At 42.6% G+C, this 24,932-nt stretch overlaps 1 protein-coding gene across 2 annotated transcripts; it reads right to left on the bottom strand.

Annotated features, from left to right (window-relative positions):
- Positions 1–9,576: 9,576 nt before the first annotated feature.
- LOC123448809 lies at positions 9,577–20,910 on the bottom strand. 2 transcript variants are annotated; one of them, XM_045125828.1, is made up of 18 exons: positions 20,559–20,910; positions 19,800–19,994; positions 19,628–19,702; positions 19,368–19,532; positions 18,126–18,289; positions 16,396–16,614; positions 16,180–16,262; positions 16,018–16,090; positions 14,876–15,002; positions 13,699–13,887; positions 12,490–12,576; positions 12,219–12,373; positions 11,769–11,888; positions 11,460–11,685; positions 10,842–10,901; positions 10,579–10,752; positions 10,379–10,488; positions 9,577–10,208 (listed from the first exon to the last, which is right to left on the bottom strand). In XM_045125828.1, the coding sequence occupies exons 1-18, from the start codon at positions 20,742–20,744 to the stop codon at positions 10,043–10,045; spliced, it is 2,574 nt and encodes an 857-aa protein (XP_044981763.1). In that variant the 5' UTR covers positions 20,745–20,910; the 3' UTR covers positions 9,577–10,042. The 2 variants fall into 2 exon arrangements, with proteins under 2 accessions (XP_044981763.1, XP_044981764.1); XM_045125829.1 differs by lacking the exons at positions 16,018–16,090; positions 16,180–16,262 and having other exon boundaries at positions 20,559–20,909.
- Positions 20,911–24,932: the final 4,022 nt, after the last annotated feature.

A 24,932-nucleotide genomic window follows, 5' to 3' on the forward strand; every position in this document is an offset into this window, starting at 1 on the left:
CTTTACACCAATATGACCTAAGCGGCAGTGCCATAAAAACATGGTGTTATCATTGTTAACTCTAACTCTTTTGGTCTCAATGTTATGTATGTGTGTATTATCACTACCAAGATTTAATATGAACACTCCTCTCACATTGGGTGCATGACCATAAAAGACATTACTCATAGAAATAGAACAACCATTATTCTCTGACTTAAACGAGGAACCGTCTCGCAATAAACAAGATCTAGATATAATGTTCATGCTTAACGCAGGCACTAAATAACATTTATTCAAGTTCATAACTAATCCTGATGGTAACTAAAGTGAAATTGTGTTGACGGCGATTGCATCAACCTTGGAACCATTTCCCACGCGCATCGTCACTTCATCCTTCGCCAGCCTTTGCTTATTCCGCAGTTCCTATTTCGAGTTGCAAATATGAGCAACAGAACCGGCATCGAATACCCAGGCACTACTACGAGAGATGGTTAAGTACACATCAATAACATGTATATCGAATATACCTGATTTTTCCTTGGCCGCCTTCTTATCAGCCAGATACTTGGGGCAGTTGCGCTTCCAGTGACCCATACCCTTGCAGTAATAGCACTCCGTTTCAGGATTAGGTCCAGCTTTGGGTTTCTTCGTCGGATTGGCAATAGGCTTGCCGCTCTTCCTTGAATTACCCTTCTTTCCTTTGCCGTTTCTCTTGAAACTAGTGGTCTTATTCACCATCAACACTTGATGCTCTTTACGGAGTTCTGACTCTACGACTTTCAGTATCGCGAATTACTCGCCGGGTGATTTGTTCATCCCTTGCATGTTATAGTTCAACACAAAGCCCTTATAGCTTGGTGGCAGTGATTGAAGAATTATGTCAGTGATAGCCTCTTGCGGGAGTTTAATCCCCAGCTCAGCTAGACGGTTTGAGTACCCAGACATTTTGAGCACATGTTCGCTGACAGACGAATTCTCCTCCATCTTGCAAGCATAGAATTTATCGAAGGTCTCGTAACTCTCGATCCGGGCGTTCTTCTGAAAGATAAACTTCAACTCCTGGAACATCTCATATGCTCCATGACGCTCAAAGCGACGTTGAAGTCCCGACTCTAAGCCATACAAGACTGCACATTGAACTACTGAGTAGTCCTCCTTGCGTGTTAACCAAGCGTTCTTAACATCTTGGTCAGCTGCGGGGGGTGGTTCATCTCCTAGCGCAGCATTAAGGACATAATCCTTCTTCTCAGCTTGTAGGAGCAACTTAAGATTACGAGCCCAGTCTACAAAGTTGCTTCCATCATCTTTCAACTTAGCTTTCTCTAGGAACGTATTAAAATTCAGGGTGACTGTCGCGTGAGCCATTGATCTACAACACAAATATTTTCAAAGTGGACTTAGACTATGTTCAAGATAATTAGAGTTTAACTAATCAAATTACTTGCTAAACTCCCACTCAAAAAGTACATCTCTCTAGTCATTTGAGTGGTTCATGATCCAATTCCACTAGCTCAAGTCCGATCATCACGTGAGTTGAGGATAGTTACAGTGGTAAGCATCCCTATGCTAATCATATCAACTATATGATTCATGATTGACCTTTCGGTCTCATGTGTTCCGAGGCCATGTCTGGACATGCTAGGCTCGTCAAGCTTAACCTGAGTGTTCCGCGTGTGCAACTGTTTTGCACCCATTGTATGTGAACGTTGAGTATATCACACCCGATCATCGCGTGGTGTCTCGAAACGACGAACTGTAGCAACAGTGCACAGTCGGGGAGAACACAATTTCGTCTTGAAATTTTAGTGAGAGCTCACCTCATAATGCTACCGTCGTTCTAAGCAAAATAAGGTGCATAAAAGGATTAACATCACATGCAATTCATAAGTGACATGATATGGCCATCATCATGTGCTTCTTGATCTCCATCACCAAAGCACCGCGCCACACCATGATCTCCATCAACGTGTCGCCATCGGGGTTGTCGTGCTACTCATGCTATTACTACTAAATCTACGTCCTAGAAATATAGTAAACGCATCTGCAAGCACAAACGTTAGTTTAAAGACAACCCTATGGCTCCTGTCGGTTGCCGTACCATCGACGTGCAAGTCGATATTAACTATTACAACATGACCATCTCATACATCCAATATATCACATCACGTCATTGGCCATATCATATCACAAGCATACCCTACAAAAACAAGTTAGACGTCCTCTAATTGTTGTTGCATATTTTACGTGGTTGCCATGGGTATCTAGTAGATCGCATCTTACTTACACAAAAACCACAACGGAGATGTGCAAATTGCTATTTAACCTCTCCAAGGACCGCCTCGGTCAAAACCAATTCAACTAAAGTTGAAGAAACAGACACCCGCCAGTCATCTTTATGCAACGAGGTTGCATGTCAATCGATGAAACCAGTCTTTCGTAAGCGTACGAATAATGTCGGTCCGGGCCGCTTCAATCCAACAATACCGCTGAATCGAGAAAAGGCTAAGGAGGGAAGCAAATCGAACATCACCGTCCACAAAATCCTTTGTGTTCTACTCGAGATAACATCTACGCATGAACCTAGCTCATGATGCCACTGTGGGAAACGTCGCATGGAAAACAAAAAATTTCCTACACGCACGAAGACCTATCATGGTGATGTCCATCTACGAGAGGAGATTTGGATCTATGTACCCTTGTAGATCGCACAGCAGGAAGCGTTAAGAAACGAAGTTGATGTAGTGGAACGTCCTCACGTCCCTCGATCCGCCCCGCAAACCGTCCCACGAACCGTCCCGCGATCCGTCCCACGATCCGCTCCAATCTAGTGCCGAACGGACGGCACCTCCCCGTTTTGCACACGTACAGCTCGACGATGATCTCGGCCTTCTTGATCCAGCAAAAAAGATGGAGAAGTAGATGAGTTCTCCGGCAGCGTGACGGTGCTCCGATGGTGGTGAAGGATCTACTCCTGCAGGGCTCCGCCCGAGCTCCACAGAAATACGATCTAGAGGAAAAACCGTGATGTTTTGTGGTCGGGCTGTTGTGGCAAAGTTGTCTCAAATCAGCCCTAGACCTTCACTATATATAGGAGGAGGGGTGGGGAGACTTGCCTTGGGGTCCAAGACCCCAAGAGCCCGCCGGCCAAGGAGGTGGAGGTGTCCACCTCCAATCCTAGTCCAACTAGGATTGGAAGGTGGAGTCCTTCCCTTCCTTCCCACCTCTTTTTTTTACTTTTTCCTTCGATTTCTTTATCTCCTGTGCATAGGGCCTCTTGGGCTGTCCCACCAGCCCACTAAGGGCTGGTGCGGCACCCCTAAGGCCTATGGGCTTCCCCCGGGTGGGCTGCCCCCCCCCCCCCGGTGAACATCCGGAACCCATTCGTCACTCCCGGTAATGCCCGAAAACTTTCCGGTAATCAAATGGGGTCATCCTATATATCAATCTTCGTCTTCGGACCATTCCAGAAACCCTTGTGACATCTGTGATCTCATCTGGGACTCCGAGCAACATTCGGTAACCACACATATAACTCAACTATACTATAACATCGTCGAACCTTAAGTGTGCAGACCCTGCGGGTTCGAGAACTATGAAGACATGCCCCGAGGTACTCCTCGGTCAATATCCAATAGCGGGACCTGGATGCCCATATTGGATCCTACATATTCTCCAAATAACTTATCGGTTGAACCTCAGTGTCAAGGATTCAGGCAATCCCGTATGTCATCCCCTTTGTCCTTCGGTATGTTACTTGCCCAAGATTCGATCGTCGGTATCCGCATACCTATTTCAATCTCGTTACCGGCAAGTCTCTTTTATCATTCTGTAATACAAGATCACGTGACTTACACTTAGTCACATTGCTTGCAAGGCTTGTGTGTGATGTTGTATTACCGAGAGGGCCTCGAGATACCTCTTCGTCATACGGAGTGACAAATCCCAGTCTTGATCCATACTAACCCAACGGACACCTTCGGAGATACCTGTAGAGCACCTTTATAGTCACCCAGTTACGTTGTGACGTTTGATGCACACAAGGCATCCCTCCGGTGCCAGTGGATTATATGATCTCATGGTCATAGGAACAAATACTTGACACGCAGAAAACAATAGCAATAAAATGACATGATCAATATGCTACGTTCATAGTTTGGGTCTAGTCCATCACATGATTCTCCCAATGATGTGATCCAGTCATCAAGCAACAACATTTTGCACATAGTCAGAAAACCTTGACTATCCTTGATCAACTGGCTAGCCAACTAGAGGGTTTCTAGGGACATTGTTGTGTCTATTTGTCCACACATGTATCTATGTTTTCATTCAATACAATTATAGCATGGATAATAAACGATTATCTTTAAACAGGAAATATAATTATTATTATTTAGCATTGCCTCTAGGGCATATTTCCAACACCTTTGTCATCAGCCAGCAGAAGGGAGCAATGGTCCGAGAGGGATGATGATAGGGCATGCAACACATGGGTGTTGAAGGTCGTGTCCAACTCCGCATTGCAGAAAAAAGAGTCCAGTTTACACAGGGTTGGGTTTTCTCTCTCATTGTTCCAGGTGAAGCGCCTGTTTTGTAGATGGATCTCTTTGAGCTCACAAGAATGGAGTGTTGCACGGAAACGGTTGATCCTGCTCCAGTTTACATGTGTCTTGTTCTTGTCCCGTGCCCGGTAGATTTGGTTAAAATCTCCAAGTGCCACCCAAGCGATATTCGTCAAAGGTTTATGAGAGACCAGCTCAGCAAAGAATGAATCTTTGCAGCCATAGTCAGTGGGGTCGTAGATGACTGTTAAATTGAAGCACACATCTGTCCCATAAATGCGAACCTTGCCAGAAAGACAGTAGGTCGAGGAAGAGATGTCAGAGACCTCGACGGCGCTGTCGTCCCACAAAATTAGGATCCCGCCCCTAGTACCGTTGCAGGGCGTTGCACAAAGATTTTCAACCAGTTGCCACCAAGGAAAGCCGCCACATATTTGTCGACGAAATCAAGCTTCGTCTCTTGCAAACACACAATTTGACAGGAAGAGTCGGCAATCGTAGCACTGACAGTTGCCCTCCTGGCCGGGCAGTTGAGTCCACGTACATTCCAACTTAGTGTGGTGATTGGTTGTGAATTCATGGAACACAATAGTGAACGCATTGTGTCGTCCAGGAGGAGCAGCAGCATGTAACAGAGAGAGGGCCAGCGTCATTCTTGAGAAATAGCATAAGCAACACATATAGATAGCAGTACTGGGAGACAGGCGACTTTTGGCTATGCCCAGGCCGACCCGTAGTTGTAGCCTTGACATCAAGCTTGTTGGCACACATTACACAGGAAAGAAAGACTGACATGAGCAACTTAAACATCCCTACACCGAGAGCACTGGATAATCAGGTGCTGCCTACTGTGACCCCAGGTCCAGCTGCGCGTGAATATCATCTTGGGTCCTGTCCATAGCTGCCTCTCCACCATGATCAATCAGCGCTTCCTCGACGATGTTGACTGCCTGGTCGTCGAGGTGGAAGAAAGCCCTCATGGCCAGGATCACCTGACGAGCGAGCTGATCCTTGAACTTGGCAGTGAAATCCGCAAGTGTGGCCTTAGTGACATCCTCTCCATCTCGCACAAATCCCCAGGGAGCAGCATAGAAGCTTCTCCGCCGCCTTGGTTGCTGGAATCGTCGTACAGGGGCCAATCCCGCTTCGCTTTCTACGGGGAAAGGATCCCACCCTTGTTGGAAATCTTGGACGCCGACAATTGTCTTCTGGCGAGCCGTAGGAGGCCTAGGTGGAGGAGAATCAAATGTTGGGAGGATGCCCTTCTAGCGTTCCTCAAAGATGGGTGAGCACTTCTTCACGGTTGGCTGCGGCATTACCCCTAGTAGGGGACGGCGTGTGCCTAAGGGGGTCGCAGCATAGTAGTGGTGGCGTTGGGGATGCCCGAAATCCCGGTGGTCTGGAGAGTGACCGCAGGGGCTGCAGGAGGGACATCGGTGCGCAGAGCTCCAGTAAAGCCTGGCTAGGCGCATGCCCCATCCTCGGGGAAGCCGAGGCCGTGGTGCGCTTGGAGACTCGGCTTGGCAGCAGGACTGTAGTGGAAGAGAGCGGTGGTGACACCAGTGGTGTACACTCCTCCTGGGATCGACGCCTGGCGGAGCGAGGGGGAGCCTGACGAGTCGGGCTGCATCCCCGCGCAATAGCTTCGGTGTGCCTGCGGACGACCATCAGTTCAAGGGCACAGGCCGCCTCGTCGCTGTTAGAACCCGAGTCGTGGAACACAGCGGCTTGACCAGCAGGGGGAGTAGTCATGGCAATCTGGCAGTTGACAGCTCATCGACGATCACCTGATCGGTCCTGGTCCTGTAGCTCGTCGACTACCAAGCTGCCATGCATGAGAAATGAAAGAAAGTTCAGTACAAAGAGGACCTTTGGGGTAGACGGGGAGCAACAGTGGCACCTGCAGCTGCTGCACACACGGAGTTGTCGGTCAGGTTCTCCGGATGTATGCGACCTCAGGCTACCAAGCGTTGCAACTTGCAACCACACAACAATATTCTTTTTAATCAAACCACACAATGATGAATCGATGTTGCAGATTGACACAAGCCGGCAGAATAGAAATTTCCCGGCGCAGACTGGAAAGTGGAGGAAGACGTGAGGGGGCCTGGAGCTATAAAGTACGGGTCGGGCACACCTCGTAAAAACACAAACTGTAAAGGGGGCTGCTACAAATCAGGCTGATGATTTCCTAGAGAAATCATCCGCCTGCTCAGCCGTCGGATCAACGCGCTGGTGGTCACTAGATTCAGCAACGCTATGACAACAGATCAGCTTCAATACAATGGGGTGCCAGCTTCATTGGAATACACGACGCAGCGCAACCATAGCTCCAATGCGGCGTCGACAACATCCGGTGAAGCTTCATTGTAGCTCCGGCGAAGCTCCAACGCAGCAGCTAAGGCGTCTGGCGATGCTCTATTACAACTCAAGTGAAGCTCCATTGCAGCAGCACCAACTGCATCGCACGTTCGGGCCACCTGTGAAGCTTCATTGGAGTCATCGGTGAAGCTCCATTGTAGCTGTCGCCGTAGCATCACTGCAGAAACGTTGCAGCTCCGGGCCGTCAGCGGATGCTACGGCGCAGCGTGCGGTCGCGCCAACGGATGCAGCGATGCAACAACAACAACGCACCGCTGCTCCGACAGATGCTTCGATTGAAAGACGCCAACAACAACGGACCGCTACTCCGATAGATGCTTTGATTGAAAGATGACAACAACAGCGCACTGCGGCGTCGATGGGTGCTGCAACGCAGCATGCGATGGCGTCGACGACCGCGAATGCAGTGATACGGGTTTAGGCCAACGACGAGCTCCTCTCCTGCTTGCATCAATGGCAGCCGCATCCATGGCGGGATTGCAACAGCAGGGTGCCCGATGCGGCAGAGTAGCACCATGCGGCCGTCGGCAACGGTCCCTCCCGGTTCCTAGGTGTAGTGGTTGGTGGTACTCGCCGTGGGTCTGATGGCCTCTCCTCTACCATTGATGAACGGAAAAGAAAGGGGAAAAGGGAGAAAGAGAATGGAGAAGAAAGATAGCCAAGAGATAAGGTTGGATGGAGCGGTGGGTGGACTCACACGGACACGTGTTGCACACAGGAGTCGGCTTAAGAGTGGAAGAAATCATTCGCCTGATTTAAAGTGTTTTCCAACTGTAAAACTAGGATACGGATCAAAAAAAGACATTTTAAGGTTTCATTTTAGCTATGATCGAACAAAAAATATAACACAAACTGTAAAACTGGGATAAAGAGCTCCTTCCTCTGATCCGACGGTCGCCGTCCTCCCTCCAGTCGGTCGTGCCGGCCACGCCGGCCGCGCCCCGTCGCTCGTCAGTCATGCCTCGTCACCCGTCGGACGTGACCCATCCCTGTCGGTCGCGCCCAGACTCGCCGGCCACGCCTTGTCGTCGATCGGTCATGCCCCGTCGCCCGCCGGCACTGTCCTACTCTGTTGCCAGTCGCGTCGACCGAGTCGTGCCCCTTTGCAGGTCATGCCGGGAGGATTCCGGCAGCCAGACTGAGGTCATGGGAGGCCACGGCGAGGTCGAACTCGTCCAATTCAAACCGGCGGAGATCGACGTCCAGCGGCCTTTTCCAGCGTGCAGTGATGAATTCCAGCGAGTTTAGGATGGATTCCAGCAAACTCCGCGACGGCGTGTTTGCTCCAACAAGGTTTGATCAGTATACGAGGCCCCCTAGAATCGGCCTTCCAGCCTTTAAAAATAAGGGTTTCGGGAGTGGCTTTTCCATGCCCCTTAAAATATTTACGGGTTTGATCACTTTTACGGTTTCTGTTCTGTATACTTTTTGCGATCAAAACTGTAAAACGCAAAAAAATTATGGATTTGACTACTTATACGCGGTTTACAATTCGCTTAAGGAGGTCTATACGGGTTCAAAATCGTCACACGAAAGCAGAAATCGTATCCAGAACTATAAAATTTAAAAATATATTTCGGCGACAAATTACATAACGCAAAATCTCGTCGGAGCATAGATCATTCGTACATAGAGACAGATCATTCGTACAGAACATACATGTATGTACATAAAAGCTCGTTGGAGCTCACTAGGAGGACGGCAAGGAGCTCCACCGGGCCCCTCTTCATCGGGGTGAGAGAGGAGCACGAGCTCGACGCCTCGGTGGAGCTGCGAGTGCCGAAGAAGAGTCGCCCGCGCATGCGGTCGTAGTCCTCCGTCTCGCAACGGAGGAGCGACGATGACGGCGTGAGTCCGTAGAGCACATCCGTAGCGTGTGCTCTTGCGGCGCGCTTCCGCACCCCATCGGATCTGACGGCCGCTCGGGGTTGTTGTTGCCACGACGGCTAGAGTTCCCCATGCGGACGGCTCATCCGAGGCACCGGCGTCGAGAAATGCGACGAGGGATTGGAAATTTTGCAGCAACGAAGGGTTCGGACCCGTATCAAGCACGCGAACCCACAGATATTTCATCCTTCCGCACCCCATCGGATCTTTTCATCCTTCCGCACCCCATCGGATCTACCCGCTCGAGGTTGTCGCCCCGGTGGCTAGAGTTCCCCATCGCGGACAGCTTATCCGAGGCACCGGCATCGAGAAATGCGATGAGGGATTGGAAATTTCACGACAACGAAGGAAGGGATAATGTTCGGACCCGTATCAAACACGCGAGCCCACAGATATTTCATCCGGCGGACGCGTTTCTGGACCACCGCAAAAAAGTTACGGGCCAGGCTAAGCATGCAGGGTCTGATCTAGCCGAAAAAAGAATTCAAACTCCTATACTCGTCGAAATTTTATAGTTCAAACGATTTAAGGGGTGCTAGAGATGCTCTAACAAACCGACCGACGGCCGCTGGACTACCTATTCAATTAATCTTGTACAGTACAGTAGAAGGTTGAAACGGAAGGTATAATAACTGTTCAGTGTCAAGAAGGAAACGGCGCGTTAGAAAACCTTCAGCTTAGGGGGCAAAGCCAGCGAGTTGTGCGATGGATTGGGGAAAAAAAGAATGGGAAATATAGATGACAGCAGCATGGAGCCGCAGGAAAATTTTATAATGGAAGGCAGCTATTTAGAAATAGAGGATCACATAGTAGTAAGTTGCAAAAGGGAGTGATCAAAACACCTTACATTTTGATACGGTAGTACTCCCTTCATAAAGAAATATAAGAGCGTTTAGCTCACTACTACTCCCTCCGTCTCAAAATAAATGATTTAATTTTATATTAAGTTTAGTATAAAGTTGAGTCACTTATTTGGGACGGAGGGAATACATGCCATGGAGATTCCTACAGCTCAAGTACTGAAAAATGACAGTCTCATAGACAAAATTGTGCTACAATCCAACATAACCCCTAACTTTTTTCTTTTCTTTTTGAAGACACAAGCCCTAAATAATACCACACAACATTAGTTCATGGCCTCATCCAGACGTCGTCCTTGACATACCCCCCAGCTTACCATCTTGTCACCATGGAGAAAATCCTTAACTGCCTTCATCAAGTTGTTGAGCGAGTTATCGAACTGGTGAAGAGAAGAAAATAACCAATGAGTAGACAAGAAATCCAGCCACAAGGATCCCTCCATAGACAAAAGCCTGGGATGACTGTTTCGGGTGACTATATTCAATGCTGCAGCACTTCATCTTGTCTCTCTCCGCAGACAAAACACGTCCTACATACCTGTCCAACCATAAAATGGTAAGAATGATTCCAAAGAAAGGGTGAATATGGAGCAAACTGATCAGCAAAAAACGAGTAAAATGTTCTTTTCTATACAAGGTTTAACAGTACAAGGAGTTAAGGCAGAAAAGCTAGCTGGGAACTAGCGACTGCAGATAAAGTTAACATACTGTTCGGTAAATATAGTGCTCTGCAGGATGTCGGAACTGTTTTGAGAAGCATCAACCAGACGATGGTCGTAGAGCAATGAAGATAGATCCACAAGTTGTTCCTCAAGCCTCTGAAAAGGTGCAAAAAGAAAAGCAAATCAGGTCCAGACAGAACTTCCACAGTAAAGTAGACTAATGCACTGTATGAAACATGCACTTACATCCAGGTACTCTTCCAAACGTTCAACAAGACCATGGGGGAAAGGCTCCGGCATCGTTGTCACCTTCTTATAGAATTTCTCTACCCATAACTCAGTGCTAGACTTGTTTGTATTACCTTTGACAGGTTCTCCTAATGGCGTCTTAAGATGATCTGACGCAAATGATTGAACGGACTGCAAAAACAAGAAATCACGGTTTTAGTTTGCCATGGGCGTCAAGAAAATAACCAAACGAGAACAAGTTCAATTGAATGTCAAAGGACCTCTGATGTGTCCCTTATTTTGCGAAGAGCTGCATCAACCCGGGCATAGATTGTAGTTCTCTGCACATTGAAAAAAACATAAATCGTCACAAATGAATATGACAACAGCTTGCCGTAAGGTTGTACATGTCAGCTTTAAATGGGTTGCAAAGGCCGGTAAAGACGCATTTTACTATCAATAATTGCACTACCAATGCATTCTGATGTCAATGCTAGGCATATATGTTGACACAGGTTGAGAAACCAGTGTTTGAACCAGAATTTATATTGGTTAAAATGGAAACCTGGTGATGATGATTAGAGAATCGTGACAATGATTTACGCATATACCCAGCTTATGTGGACATAATGGCAACGGAACAGCAGAAAAAATAAATACCCAACATAGCATGTTCCTAACACGTGGAACAATTATCAAAAACAGGCCCATGGAAGGGAACAAGCAATGGATGTATAGTGGTCCTGAACTCGGCGTTACACAGTTTCTGTTCCAATGCAATGTACAGAACATTGAAGGCATGAACAAGTATTCTGACAATGCTTCACTATTACTCCCTCCCCTACTCTCATTGTACATCATTTAAGGAAAATAGAATAGGTGTTGTTGGTTAACATTACCAGTGCAACGTCCTGAAGGATTTGACTGATCTGAGAGGAGTTTGAGAATGGTCCAAAAGGATGACATCCAGCAGACCATAGCCAGTTCACAATTGGTCTTTCATGGATACGTGATGCCCGTTCATACGGTGCACTCAAACCTCCAACTGCAGAAGCCAAACCAGCCAAGATGTGACGCTGTGCTAGAGATGGATACGCAAACTGCCTAGTTGTTTCTGACACGTAGCTGCAACATAAGGAAGGCTTAAACACAGAGAACTCATGCTCTGCAGGAATCCGTAGAACTTTTTTCTTTCTTTACAAACATACCTTAGAGGAATCATTTTATTGTTATGCTCCAATACAATGACAACATCTTTACTTGTCCAAACAAGGCTTTCCTCTTCCATCATAAGCTCAGGATCAAAATCAGCCAATGATAATACAAAGCTGTTGAAAAACAAATCAGCAAAAGTAGCAGTGTACCTTCTGCCTCAACAATGCATTCTTAGGACCCCAGTTCTTAAAATATCTTGTGAATAATTCTACTTCTATGCACAAATGATAATTTACATTTGTTGAGTGCATAATTTGAGGTGGCACTATATCTTAACTTCCAAATTTTACAATAAAATGGAAGGACAAAATCCATGTGAACAGTGACCCTTGTCTTCTTATTTTTCTTAATTTATCACTTCCAGTTTTATCCTTTTTTTATTTGCAGGAGCACAATATGAGTTTGAAATATTATACTTGCTCTCTTTGTGTGTAGTAGCTTACACTGGAATTACTCTGGTTCCATAAGTTCTGTACATGGCTCCATGTTTCTTTTTTCCAGCTCCTCGTTTTTCTTTCTTATTTCTGGGCATGTAAGATTCCCAAATAGGCTTGTGCTTGATAGAATCTTGTACATTATCTTGCTCATCCATCCAATGCTGTTGTTGACAAAAATTGTTTGCCATAGATAACACCCGTATTAAAAAAACAGGTATTATGATTCATGAAATTGGCATAAAATTCCAGTGTATTTCATACAGCAAATATTACGCACCTGCTTCAGGAAGAATCTACTTGAGAGGGAAGGATCCGAGACTTCCAATAAACCAGCCGACAGCACATCGGCAGAACGTTCCATTTCCTGTACCAGTTGGTATAACCACCTCAGAATATTGCAGTTGAAATGTAAGAAATAAGCATTCTGGATCCATCAGAGTATTGCAGTTGAAATGTAGTAAGAAATAAGCATTCTGGATCTATCCATATAATATCCCCTCTAATTACTCTGCTTTGTAGTACTTCAGGTTTCACTAATTCATAAAAGCTATGGGACCCGTTCAGTATGGTCTTCTACACAACAACAACAACAAAGCCTTTAGTCCCAAACAAGTTGGGGTGGGCCAGAGGTGAAACCCATCAGATCTCGCGACCAACTCATGGTTCTGGCACATGGATAGCAAGCTTACACGCACCCATGTCCATGGCTAGTTCTTCGGTAATACTCCAGTCCTTCAGATCTCTCTTTACGGACTCCTCCCATGTCAAGTTCGGTCTACCCCGGCCTCTTTTGACATTATCAGCATGCTTTAGCCGTCCGCTATGCACTGGAGGCCTGCCCTGAATATGCCCAAACCATCTCAGACGATGTTGGACAAGCTTCTCTTCAATCAGTGCTACCCCAACTCTATCTTGTATATCATCATTCCGGACTAGGTCCTTCCTTGTGTGACCACACATCCATCTCAACATGCGCATCTCCGACACACCTAACTGCTGCACATGTCGCCTTTTAGTTGGCCAACACTCAGCGCCATACAACATTGCGGGTCGAACCGCTGTCCTATGTCTTCTACACCTAGTGCCAAAAATGTCTATAATTTTCACTTGATTCAGCCTTTTCCCAAGCACAAGCAAAAGATCCATGAAGATTACGAATTGTACAGTTGTGTTTTTTTTATCCTTACGTTATTAGGAAGACATGGCTAACAGGCCAGGTGAAGTCTAGTGTATAGTTCTCCACATGACAAGCTCTCCCGCACCTATATTTACTAAACGTGGAAATTGGATAAATATATTTTATGCTATATAAATAGATGAAGATGCTATGTTAATTTTTCCAAAAGTGCCTCTTCAACCCAAGAATGAAGCATACATCCAAGATCTGTAGGTGATAGGTGAGTAGGTCTATGAAGCTACAATAATGGAAATAATACCCTTGCAATTGCAACATAATGCCTTTGAATGAAGCTAAAACCTAACATACCTCTTTGAGTATTGCTCCATCCAAGTATGTTTTCGTACGGACGTGAAATCGACCATCACTCTTTGTTTCATGAAGAGAATGACTACGCATTGCTTTTGAGACTGCAACAGCTAACTTTTCGTGCTCATGCAGTGCATGCGAACCAGAAATTACTATAACCTCCTGCCCAGCATGGACCATCTTTTTTACCTGAAAGAGTATGCATGGTGGTACTAACAATTCAGGTCACAAGGTTAAAAAATAAAGACATATATATGCCCGTCGCTGATCAATAACCATGTGTACTTCATACTGCAAAAACAGGCACAGCATACTTTTTTCACTAATAAATCAGCCAGGCATTAAGACATTTGTTGTATTCATTTTCAACCAATATTGAATCATGATGATCTTGCTTCCTAAATTGAACAATGTGACAAGACAGATCTTCACTTCATACTTGCAAAGTTCCAATTTCCTATTCTCCTACCAGGATCTAGGCAAAAAAAAAATATTGCATGGATTTGCCACAGGCAATTAATAGTCAATACAATTGCCGCAAAAGGACTTCTCGAATAAAATCCCATTGGACTACAGATTGTAAAATGATAATAAACAGTCAAACAACACTGGAACTAATACTGATTGAGAAAGCTTTGCTTGCAACCTCGATGTACTGTTTAAAAATAACAAGGACTCAAGGAAACATCCAAGCCCTAGACCAATAGGAAAGGACCATAATACCCCTGACATCACTGTAATTATATATATTTAGCGTTTTATTTTTGCCTTATTCTATTTCTATAGAAGTGGACAATTTCTCCCAACATGAAACAAGGAACAATGGAGTAACACAACTTTGTATCTTACTTTTAGATGCAAAATTGCATTTCTCTAACGTTTTTGCGATGCTATTTCGTGTAAATGACAAACATATTTTTTGTCCAATATAATATGTAATCGGAATGCTGCTCCTACATATTACTCCCTCCGTCCCATATTAGTTGCCGTTAAAATGGATGTATCTAACATTGAAATACGCCTAGATACATCCATATCAGCGACAACTAATATGGGACAGAGGGAGTAGTTGACTAGTACATGAACACAAAACACAAACTAGTGAGTTGACTACAGAATACTGTGGCTTCAGCCACCTAAAGATAAATTCACAATTCATCCAAGAAAGTCAACTAACCTCTCTTTCAATAGCTTTAACATCTATACTGTTGTTGTGTCCGGCTTGAAGAATATTGTACCTATTGTGGTTCTGTAGCACAATGATAGGTACAAGCAACCTCAATGTCATGTCAACAGTTTCAAACCTGGATTTTTTTAAAGGACATATCAGAATAGCAGACAGATAGAACACTTGTTGCTTGAACTATTCATTATGTGAGCCTACGAATGTTTGACATGCACTGCAGAGCATCAGACTATACTCAATCTTAAAATAGCCCTGCCCCACACAGTGAAATCCTAAGCTAAATGTACGAATCAGAAGAACGGATTAACCAGCTGTACATTAAGTATGGAGTACAACAGGTGTCAATTGGTTATGTGCCATATTTTTGCTGTTTCAACTGTAAACAGTTTAGTTTTGAATGATTTACGAATTTCCAGCTATCCATACAAACTTAGCTCGTATTAGAATAACTTTATCATTTGGCACTGGATGGATTATGATCTCATTTGATTGAGCAACTTTATCATGTTCAAAGAATCTATGAGATCAAACGTAAGACCGGCATTGGATTGCATGCTTTTATCTAATTTTAATGTGATTTGCCAATCAAAGTAGTAGGCTTTTGGCAGATTCTTCACAGCACCACTACAAATATACACAGCACAGCAGAACAACAGCAAACTGAGCCTGTGAAGGTGGGAATAGAAAACTAAATTCCTACTATTTGTTCCATACTTCCACGCCTAGAGATGACAAAACAAAACAAATGCACATCTCTTTTGCAAGGATGTGTGATAAAATGCAGAAACGAAAACAAGGTAAGTAGGTAACCTAGTTTATGCTACAGGCTCCAAGTGGACAAGATGTGCACAAGGAACTGAAGACGCAGAAGATCGTACTCAGGTACTGGGGTGATTTAACTTGTTCCTGATTCCTGAGTTTAACTTCTGCTTTACTAAGTATATGATGATAAGTGAAATTATTTTACAGAGAACTTTTATTTGAGATCTAGAGAGAGATAACTGAATATATACTTTTTGGAGAGAGAATGCGAATACGTCAGACAAAAAAAATAGTTACTGTGATTGTCTATTAACTTTGTCAATCTCCAACTTAAAAATATGTTACATTATTTTTCTGCCTCCTCACCCCACCTCCGTTTCCGGTTTTGCCTTTTTCCCACCTTTTTTTTAAACCACCTCAGCTGCCCGCATGTCCCACGTCTTACTGGTTTACCAAAAAAAAACATTTCTTTTGGTAAGTCAATAAGTACTGATTCAATTGGTAGCTAAAGTCTACTTTTAGTATGTAATCACCTTGACAATAAATGGCAGGTAAATCACGGTGATTGCGTATAAATATTTGTGCCCCTGTTGCAACGCACAGGCAATTATCTAGTCTACAGAAAATATATGATATTTCAGTTATTCATCACTGATCTTTTTCTATTACTAAGATGAGCTGTTATTTGGAGCAGAAGTTAATAGATTCTTATATAATGTCTTATGAATAACAGAAATTTCCAGTAATACCTGATATCAGGAGCTATTACATGCTCAATGGTAGTTGAAATTAAACCTGCAAGCTGCCCAACAAAAATATCTTGTGTTGAACTGGCACTTGGAGCAGCAAGTCCTCTTGGGAAGATTAAATTTGACAGCCGCGGCATTGACCTATAACTAACACTGCCTTCTTCTGTTTCTATTTTCCCATATGTACAAGGGCCTGCTGACAGATCTATTACAACAAATCTGCAAGGAGCAGCAAGTTGTCATTTAGAGCATGCATGACTTAGCCGCAATCTGCTAAACTATTCTAGGGCATGATAAAAGACAATAGCTCTAACATGTAACAGTTAATAGTACAGCATAACACTCTTTCTATCAAACGATTTTAGGGCATGATAAAAGAAAATAGCTCTACCATGTAACAGTCAATACTACAGCATGACACACTTAAGTCTCGGCGGAAAAAAATTATGCACATAAAATAATCAATGATATGTAATTCAACGAGTCATGGCAACCAGGGTACAAATTTCTGTTTTTGTTCAACCCTTGACCCTGTCTAGTACTCCCTCTGTAAAGAAATATAAGACTGTCTTAGTGATGTAAACGATCTTATATTTCTTTACGGAAGGAGTGCATCAGAGACCAACTATTTCCTGGCCTAGTCATTATTATTATTTTCTCTTTGTATATATTCCGTAAGTGGTGCTCCTTCATATACCATATTCACTCCTATATGCTTACCTCCAAAGTAGCATATAGTTAATCCAAATTCCGGTCAGTTTACAAATACCAGGTCAAGTTAGGATCACCTAAAATGATGGGAAATGGCCGATGCCTGCCAGGATTTGCAGCCCTGATAGCTAGCTACTAACAACCAAGCAACAAGAAGAAAGTGAATATGATTTATCTTTTTAGGTGAAGCTGAGTAAATGCCAGGGCCTCCCTACAGTTTCCGTTAAAACAAGTATGCTGAGTAAAGATGGTCTGGCATTATTTCCATTACAAAGCACACCCTTGGCCCCTTGGGAAAAGTACCCCCTTTGGAATGAAAAAAGGATGTCAGATTCAGTAGGATCTTATTTTTTGACTGAAAGATCCAATAGGATTGCCTGTTACAGCTTAGTTGTTTTCAAGAACAGAAAACAAGGGGATAAAACTTTTTGTAATCCCCACCGTTGGGACAGAAAGATCATTGCCATTAAAAACTAACGTACTACCATCGTTTCAAAATATATGGTGCATTTTGATTCATCAAGACAAACCTTTGGCCATGATTAGTCAGTTAATATGTAGTTTATGTGATACAGAATGAAAGTTATAAATAAATATATATTTTTGAAAACAAATCTAGTGACTATAATCTCATGTCACATAAACAGCAATTGTTGGTCAAAACCTTGTCTTAAAAAGACAATATGCCTTATATCTTGGAATGGAGGGTGTACGCATTAAGGATGGAAAGTGACAACACATAAATCTAATGGTATAAATAATAAACAGAAAGGGCCATGAAAACAAAAAAAGGGATCTGGCAGGACAAGTGCAAGTAGAATAGGAATATTGGTATGGTTATTCCCTCCAGATTACTCTTCGCATCTCTCTTGCAATCATGTACTGGGCTGAAGGGGTTGATTTTTTCACATTTAGTCAGTTAAAAATGAAAATTCTTGAGCGTCCTTAATGCGTAAACTTGAGTTGCTCCACTTGAGTTAGTCCGTAACAAAAAAACAGTATATTAGAACAACTAGTACCTTCCAGAACTCAGCCAAACTTGAGTTGCTCCACCTCCATTGTACCGGTAACGGTAGATGTAATCCGCTTCTTGCTTTTTTAGCTCTTGTTCTGTCAGTCCACTAATTTTACTGTACATTAAACTGTCAAGATCAACTCCTTTGTTCCGAGGATCCATTCTGACCTGCCAAGGAAGAGCTTTGTCAATGTTGATTACTATTCTCCAAATATAATTGTATAATATATGAGGATGGACACTGAATCCCATGTTTTCTTTCTGGACAGTTCACTAATGATTGATGGGCTCTTATCTATGTCTTTTGGGAGTCATTTTGCATATTTTCCTATTGTTACAGAAAGCCAAGGATGCTGCCTGAGCATGACTATCTTTATCTTAAATGGTGTTCGAGGTGTTGATAACCGTAGGCTGCTGGCATATAAATTACAAATAAACAATATGTTTTATAATACACCATCAAACAAATTGAGATGGATAAATCGTTCGACCTGAATCTGTTTAAACTTGTGAAAATGTGAGGGCATTGTTTGTCTAAGCAAAGTGAACATAGTTCGGGATGAAACTCCTACTTGTTGAATTAACTTATTTTCCTTTGTAATACCTTCTGTGCAGTTTCTTTTATATTTCAGTAGGGTCCCCTACATTCTAAAAGAATTTCTATGCATGCTCTGTCTCAGGCCAGTTTACTAAGGATTGTTGGGCTGTTATTAATGCCTCTTGGGACTCATCTATGCATATGCTCCAATTTTTAGAGAAGGCTAAGGATGTTGCACAAGCATGATTATCTCTATCTAAAAATACTGTTCAAAGTTTTGATAAGCGTAGACTGCCCGCATATGTAATTACAAAGAAACAAAATAATTATTTTAATTATATCATAAAACAAAGTTAGATGAAGAAAAATGTTTGGCATGGATCTGTTGAAGGTGAGAGTTTCTTTTTAAGGATAGTGAGTATAATTCACGTTCAGAATGCAACTCCCACTAGTTAAATTAACTTTTTTACCTTTCTCTTCCTATGTATTATTTATTGTATAATAACTTTAAAATAATTTCAGTAGGGTTCTTCTCTTCTGTTTCCCTCAAATAGAAATAGGAAAATAAACAACCAGAAGAATTAGGCTGTTTACTCAATATTTCCAAAAGACTATAAGTCTACACACGAATAATAACTACAATTTCCATGCAGGTGTGAAATGAATTAGAGAAGTATTTTATACAGAACAATATATAAGTGTACGTACCTTATCAAAATTAACAACAAATATTGCAACAGGTACAGGCCTATCCATCTCAGTTGCAGAACGACCAGGCTCCATATCAAAAATAAATGAGTATAGCCTCTCGAATATAGGTTCTACTACAGTTGCTTCTACCTCAAAGAGGGGGAATTCCCTACCATATTCACTCTGTGGGTGACAACATAATTAGTGCCATGTCTTGTGTCAATCAAGATCTGCACAGCGTTTAAAGATACTTTTGTAGGAAAATAACATATTTCTACCTCTCTCGCGGTTCCTGCAGAAACCATAGCCTCCTTCAGTGACTTCTCAAGAGAAATAAGCTCTGGTTGTCCAGCCTAACGAAGCAATAATTTCATTAATATCACTGGATGAAAACAAGGCGTGCATGATGGCGAAAAATAATCTACATCGCCATCGTAAATGAAGCCTTACCGCTATGACATTATACATGATATGGTGCTCAATATCAATTGGCTCCCCTGTCTCGAAACAAGAGGGCCTATGGAGTGGAAAGCTCATCTTTAGGAATTGCTCAAGCTTGTGCCCATCCAAAGGGTATCTATACCCCCCATCACCGTTGAAACCAATCAGAACAACATTAACCTCGAGGGGCACTTGAAATGGAACCTGCAAAATTCCTCAAATGTATTTATAGAAGTTCAATCTTTAATAAGTAACACCACACATGTTCTCGAGCAAACAAAAATTTGAGCAGAGAAATAGATTACAGATACATCACTACTGTTTGCTCAGTTCTCCTTTATACGAGCAGCAGTATGACCATGGCAACCGATTATCTAATGTCAGGCTCAATTTAATCTACGGTGCCTCAAGTCCCAGGCATAATTCATAACGCGAAACCATGTAAACACTCGCACGCATCTTCGCAGCCACAGTTCTACTTGTATGCATTAAAAAACCAAAATTGGGAAATTTTGACACGTCCCACGATAAAAATTGCTCTCGGTATCACTGATGGAGAGAAACGAAATCCAGTTGCAGGCGCGGATCCCAGACACGCGGGAGTAGTATTCACCGCACCGCACTCGCACTGCGCCGCAAGCTCCGACCGAGATCGGATCCATTCGAGCTCAATTACTCTGTGCAGATCGCGTCTGCAGAGGCCACACGCGAAGGGGATCGGGGAGGTTTAGCGAGGGAGTGGCGGGGCGATGGGGGGCAGTGGAGTACCTCTGCGCGGGTGTGGAGCATGCGGCGGACGTCGGCGCGGACGCTTTCCTCGACGTCGTGGAAGGCGCCGTGGTGCCAGTGCTCGTGCCCGGGGTCCCGACGGAACGCCTCTCGCCGCGCTGCTGCCGACGCGGCGGCGGTGATTGCGAGGAGGAAGAGGATGCGGAGGAGGAGGGGAGGCGCCATGGGAGGCAGGGAAAGAAAGGCGCGGAAACCCCCTAGACTGGGGGAGCTTCGCCGTGGCCGGCTACGAGGTAGTAGTGGGCAGGCGGAGGAGGGGGCAGAGCGGTCGGCGGCACCACACGGTCCACGGCGAGTGCGTCCGGGCGTTTGCCCTCTCAACCAGGCCGTCGCTTTGAGATTAGTGGTGTTTGACTTGTGTGGACTCTGTGGATCTGTTTTTTAACACAGCGATACTTGGCACATGTGCGTCAGATAGGGAAACTATCGAACGATCCCGTGCGAGGTCCAGAGGATCCTGCCTACCAGAAAAAAAAACGCACAAACGAATCATATCACCACTCCTTCCACTTGTGAATATATAGCAAATTGATCATGAGAAAGAGTTGGTCTTTATGATATACTAGCAAAAAGACCCATGTGTTGTAACGAGAAAAAATATATCTTAATTTTCAACAATGATGATCACACTATGTTCGTGTCTCATCGCATGAGTTTAAAATTTTATGCACAAATGCAAGAAAATGTTTCTTCTTTTAAATTTATTCACAAGTAGAAGCATTGTTCACATTTTTAAAAAATATGGTTATCAAAAACTTTATAATTCACATATTATTCTGAATTTTAAGAAACTTTTTTAGAAAACATACTATAATATTTTGATCCACCCTTGCAGCTAATTCTTCAAAATTTACATGGTTATATTGTCAAAAAGACTCAGAAACATTACTATTTAACTACATACCTTCGATCATTTGTGAATGTTTTTACGAATATGGGAATAATTTTAAAATTGTGAACATTTTGTATAATTTAAAAACATTTTTGAAAAATCATGAACATTTTTTTATATTGCGAACGGTTTCTAAGTGTTTTTTTTGAATGGGCGAACAATTCTATATTACATGAACATATTTTTTGAAGTGGGTGGATTTTCTTAAGATAATTCACGAACATTTTTTGAAATGCATGAACATTTTATGAATCAATAAACTATTTTGTAATTCACGAACTGATTTTAAATTTATGACATTTCTTGAAATGCATGAACATTTTTTTAATTAGCAAACATTTTATTCAGTTGCATTAAAAAATAATACACTGACGTTTTTTCAAAATCATGGACTTTTCTGTTTTCACCAACATTGTTTTCAAAATGGTGAACATTTTTTTAATATACAAATATTTTTACAAAAATCCCGATCATTTTTTGAATTCACAAACATTTTATGTTTTCATCAACATTTTATTTCAAAAATCCCAGTTTTTTTAAATTGCAAAAGGTTTTTGTAATTCTAATTAGCATCTGCAAAAGCTTTAATGGAGATTAATTAGCATCCGTAAGGTTATAAATTTTGAGATACATCGTCTTCTCTGCATGTCCCGGTTATCTCTTAACCGAGCCATTTTATTTCTGCACTTTACTTTGTGATAGGCTTCCTGTCTCAAGTTATATATTTTGCTATCATAAAGTTGTTTATCTTGTTTAGCATAAGTTATTACACGTAGTTGAACATAGTATATTTAGGTTTTGTGCTTGACAAACTAAATGCTAGTTTTATTTCGCATTTGTTAACACGAAATCATAATTGTTTTTAAGCCGCCTATTCACCCCACTCTAAGCGACAACATGTCCTTTCATTAACAATTCTAAAGCTCTCCCATTCAATTCTTTTAATTCACAATGTTTCCTAATTTTGAGCTCTTTCATTCAAATGGGGTATTTAATTTTGAATTTGATTTATGATTTTTCCCGGGACAACATTTTTTTAAATCAATCAGCAGCAACTAGCCTACAAAACCTTATCAATCCCGCGCACCTTTCCACCATCTAGAAAAAATAAACGCCACAATATGATATTTTAGGATCAGTATAGTACATGCAGCCATTGACATAGAAATTTTCTCACATATAAATTGGTTGGTTAGCGGAGAACACAAAATCACACAAGGAAAGGCCCACCAAATCATTACATTATAACTAAAAATGAAACAACACCTTCATCTCCATCACACGCCAAACTGAATATTCCATCAGTTTTAAAATATAAAGTATGCAAGTTTTTTGAAAAGTCAATTTTTTGAACTTTGACCAAATTCAAAGCAAAAATATGAACATCCACAATGTTGAACAAAAATGATATGGAAATTCATTTTATGATGTATCTAATCATACTGATATATAGTATAGGTTTTGATATCTTTCTCTACAAATTTGATGAAACCTTCTTAAAATGATAATACACCTTATATTTTGAAACCAATGATTATTTTTGTAAGAAATACCACAACATAAACGACTCAGCAAAGCGTACCCAACCCTTCTAATAAATATAATATGCCCCCTAATTTTTCAATCCTCACAATTGATTGAGGTCCTCGATTTGAAATTGGGGCACCCATTTTAGTCGAGTCAACGATTTGTGAAGGAGCTCTCTCATTTAGTTCTTTTAATTCACTATGCTTTTTTGAATTTGGTTTGGAAACCACTGGCCTAAAAAAACATATCGATCTCATAAACCATCCCATCAACTGAAAAAAACCCAATATATGATAGCGTAGCATCAATATAGTACATGCAACTAATACATAGATCTTTTTCACATAAATATGAATTGATAAGCAGATAATGCAGAATCCCACCACTAAAGACTCACCAAAGCTCTGCGTTGTAAATAAAAAGTAAACACAGTTCATCGCTTTTCCCACTTGTCAACCAAATACTCCCTCGCTTTTAAAATATAAGGTGTATTATTTTTTGAAAAGTAATTTTCCCTTAACTTTGACAGAGTTTAGAGCCAAAAAATCGTCATCCGCAACACTAAACAATTAAAAATATAAAAATTCATTTTATGATGACACTAATTATACGAATTTGATATTTTGGATAGTGATGTATTTCTGTGTAAATTTGCTCAAGCTGAAAAAGGTTTGCCTTTTTAAAAACTAATACGCCTTATATTTCGCCTCACGGAGAGTTAAATATTCAACAACACCAAATGCACATCAATTGATGTCTTCAATTTACTCCCTCCCTCCTAGTTAATACATTATTTCTCCTAATTTAAAGTCTCAGAATCAATTGAGGTCTTCAATTTACTCCGTTCCTTCCTAAATATAAGTCTTTTTAGAGGGTCCAGTCGCGGACTACATACGAATGTATACATATATACTTCAGAACCAAGATTCATTCATTTTGCTCCATATGTAGTCTCTAGTGAAATTTTTTAAAAGACTTATATTTAGAAACGGAGGAAGTAGAATAGTGTCACTTGATTTTGACTAGGTCAACAATTTCTATGCTCCCAAAATTTTAAGGCCTCATAGTCAACTTATGTAACAGTCCAAGACCGACGCTCGAAGAAGATTCTCCTTTTATTCTGGTGCTGCCTTGTGATTTATTTGTTTGCCGCATTCATCATTGCATCATTCGCTTGCATCGGCACTCTGTTGCCGCCAGTTTTCAGAACATGCATCCGGTATTAGTTGTCGGTTCTCTCAGTTTTTGTCGTTGACCGTTTTGAGACCAACCACACACGCACGCGCCCGCGACATCGTTAATATATTTTTTAAAGGTGTATATAAAACATTCTCGGATTGGGTTGAATCTTGGCGTGCGGTTTTCTTTTAATGTAGGTAGGTCGTCTGTCAAATTTGGTCGCAATCGAAGTTCATTTGATACACGTACCGTTAAATATATAGCGGCACTATAGCCGGTTCAATCGTCAGACGTTTTGGTGTTTTCAAAAACTCTGTCATGGGCTGCACCATTTCCCTCTCATCCCTACATAGCCCAACTACACAGCCCACCAGACCCACCTAGTCCCTTCCTCCGTTCGTGATCGTCGGATCGCAATCGGACGGACGAGGTCCATGCCACCTTAGACCAAACCCTATATAAGAGTCATCCCATGGAGAGAGCTCTCTCACTCCACTAGGGTTTCCCCTAGCTAAATTTGCAGCCACCCCACTAGAAAATCCCACCTGCAAGCCCACGCCCTCTAAATCCCGCAGGCCTAGCCTCTCAAGCCATTTTCACCCATTAGATTCTCATCCGAAAGGCTCAGATCCGCCCAATTCCCCCACCTATCGGGCACGTCCATGGCCAACTCGGACATGTCCGGGCAACCACAGTGTAAACACACCACGACCGCAGTCGCAGCCAGCTCGAGAGCCAGGCTCGCGCCCGAGCGC

The sequence above is a fragment of the Hordeum vulgare genome, chromosome 4H, assembly GCF_904849725.1.
Source record: "Hordeum vulgare subsp. vulgare chromosome 4H, MorexV3_pseudomolecules_assembly, whole genome shotgun sequence".
Classification (NCBI taxonomy): domain Eukaryota; kingdom Viridiplantae; phylum Streptophyta; class Magnoliopsida; order Poales; family Poaceae; genus Hordeum; species Hordeum vulgare.

What these genes read in the sequence shown, in the direction of transcription:
- LOC123448809 (XM_045125828.1), bottom strand. Translation starts at nt 20,744, where the DNA reads ATGGCGCCTCCCCTCCTCCTCCGCATCCTCTTCCTCCTCGCAATCACC. An exon ending in TCATGTATAATGTCATAGCG is followed by an intron (nt 19,703 to 19,799) that starts GTAAGGCTTCAT and finishes TTGCTTCGTTAG; the next exon opens with GCTGGACAACCAGAGCTTAT. An exon ending in AGCACTATATTTACCGAACA is followed by an intron (nt 10,209 to 10,378) that starts GTATGTTAACTT and finishes ATGGTTGGACAG; the next exon opens with GTATGTAGGACGTGTTTTGT.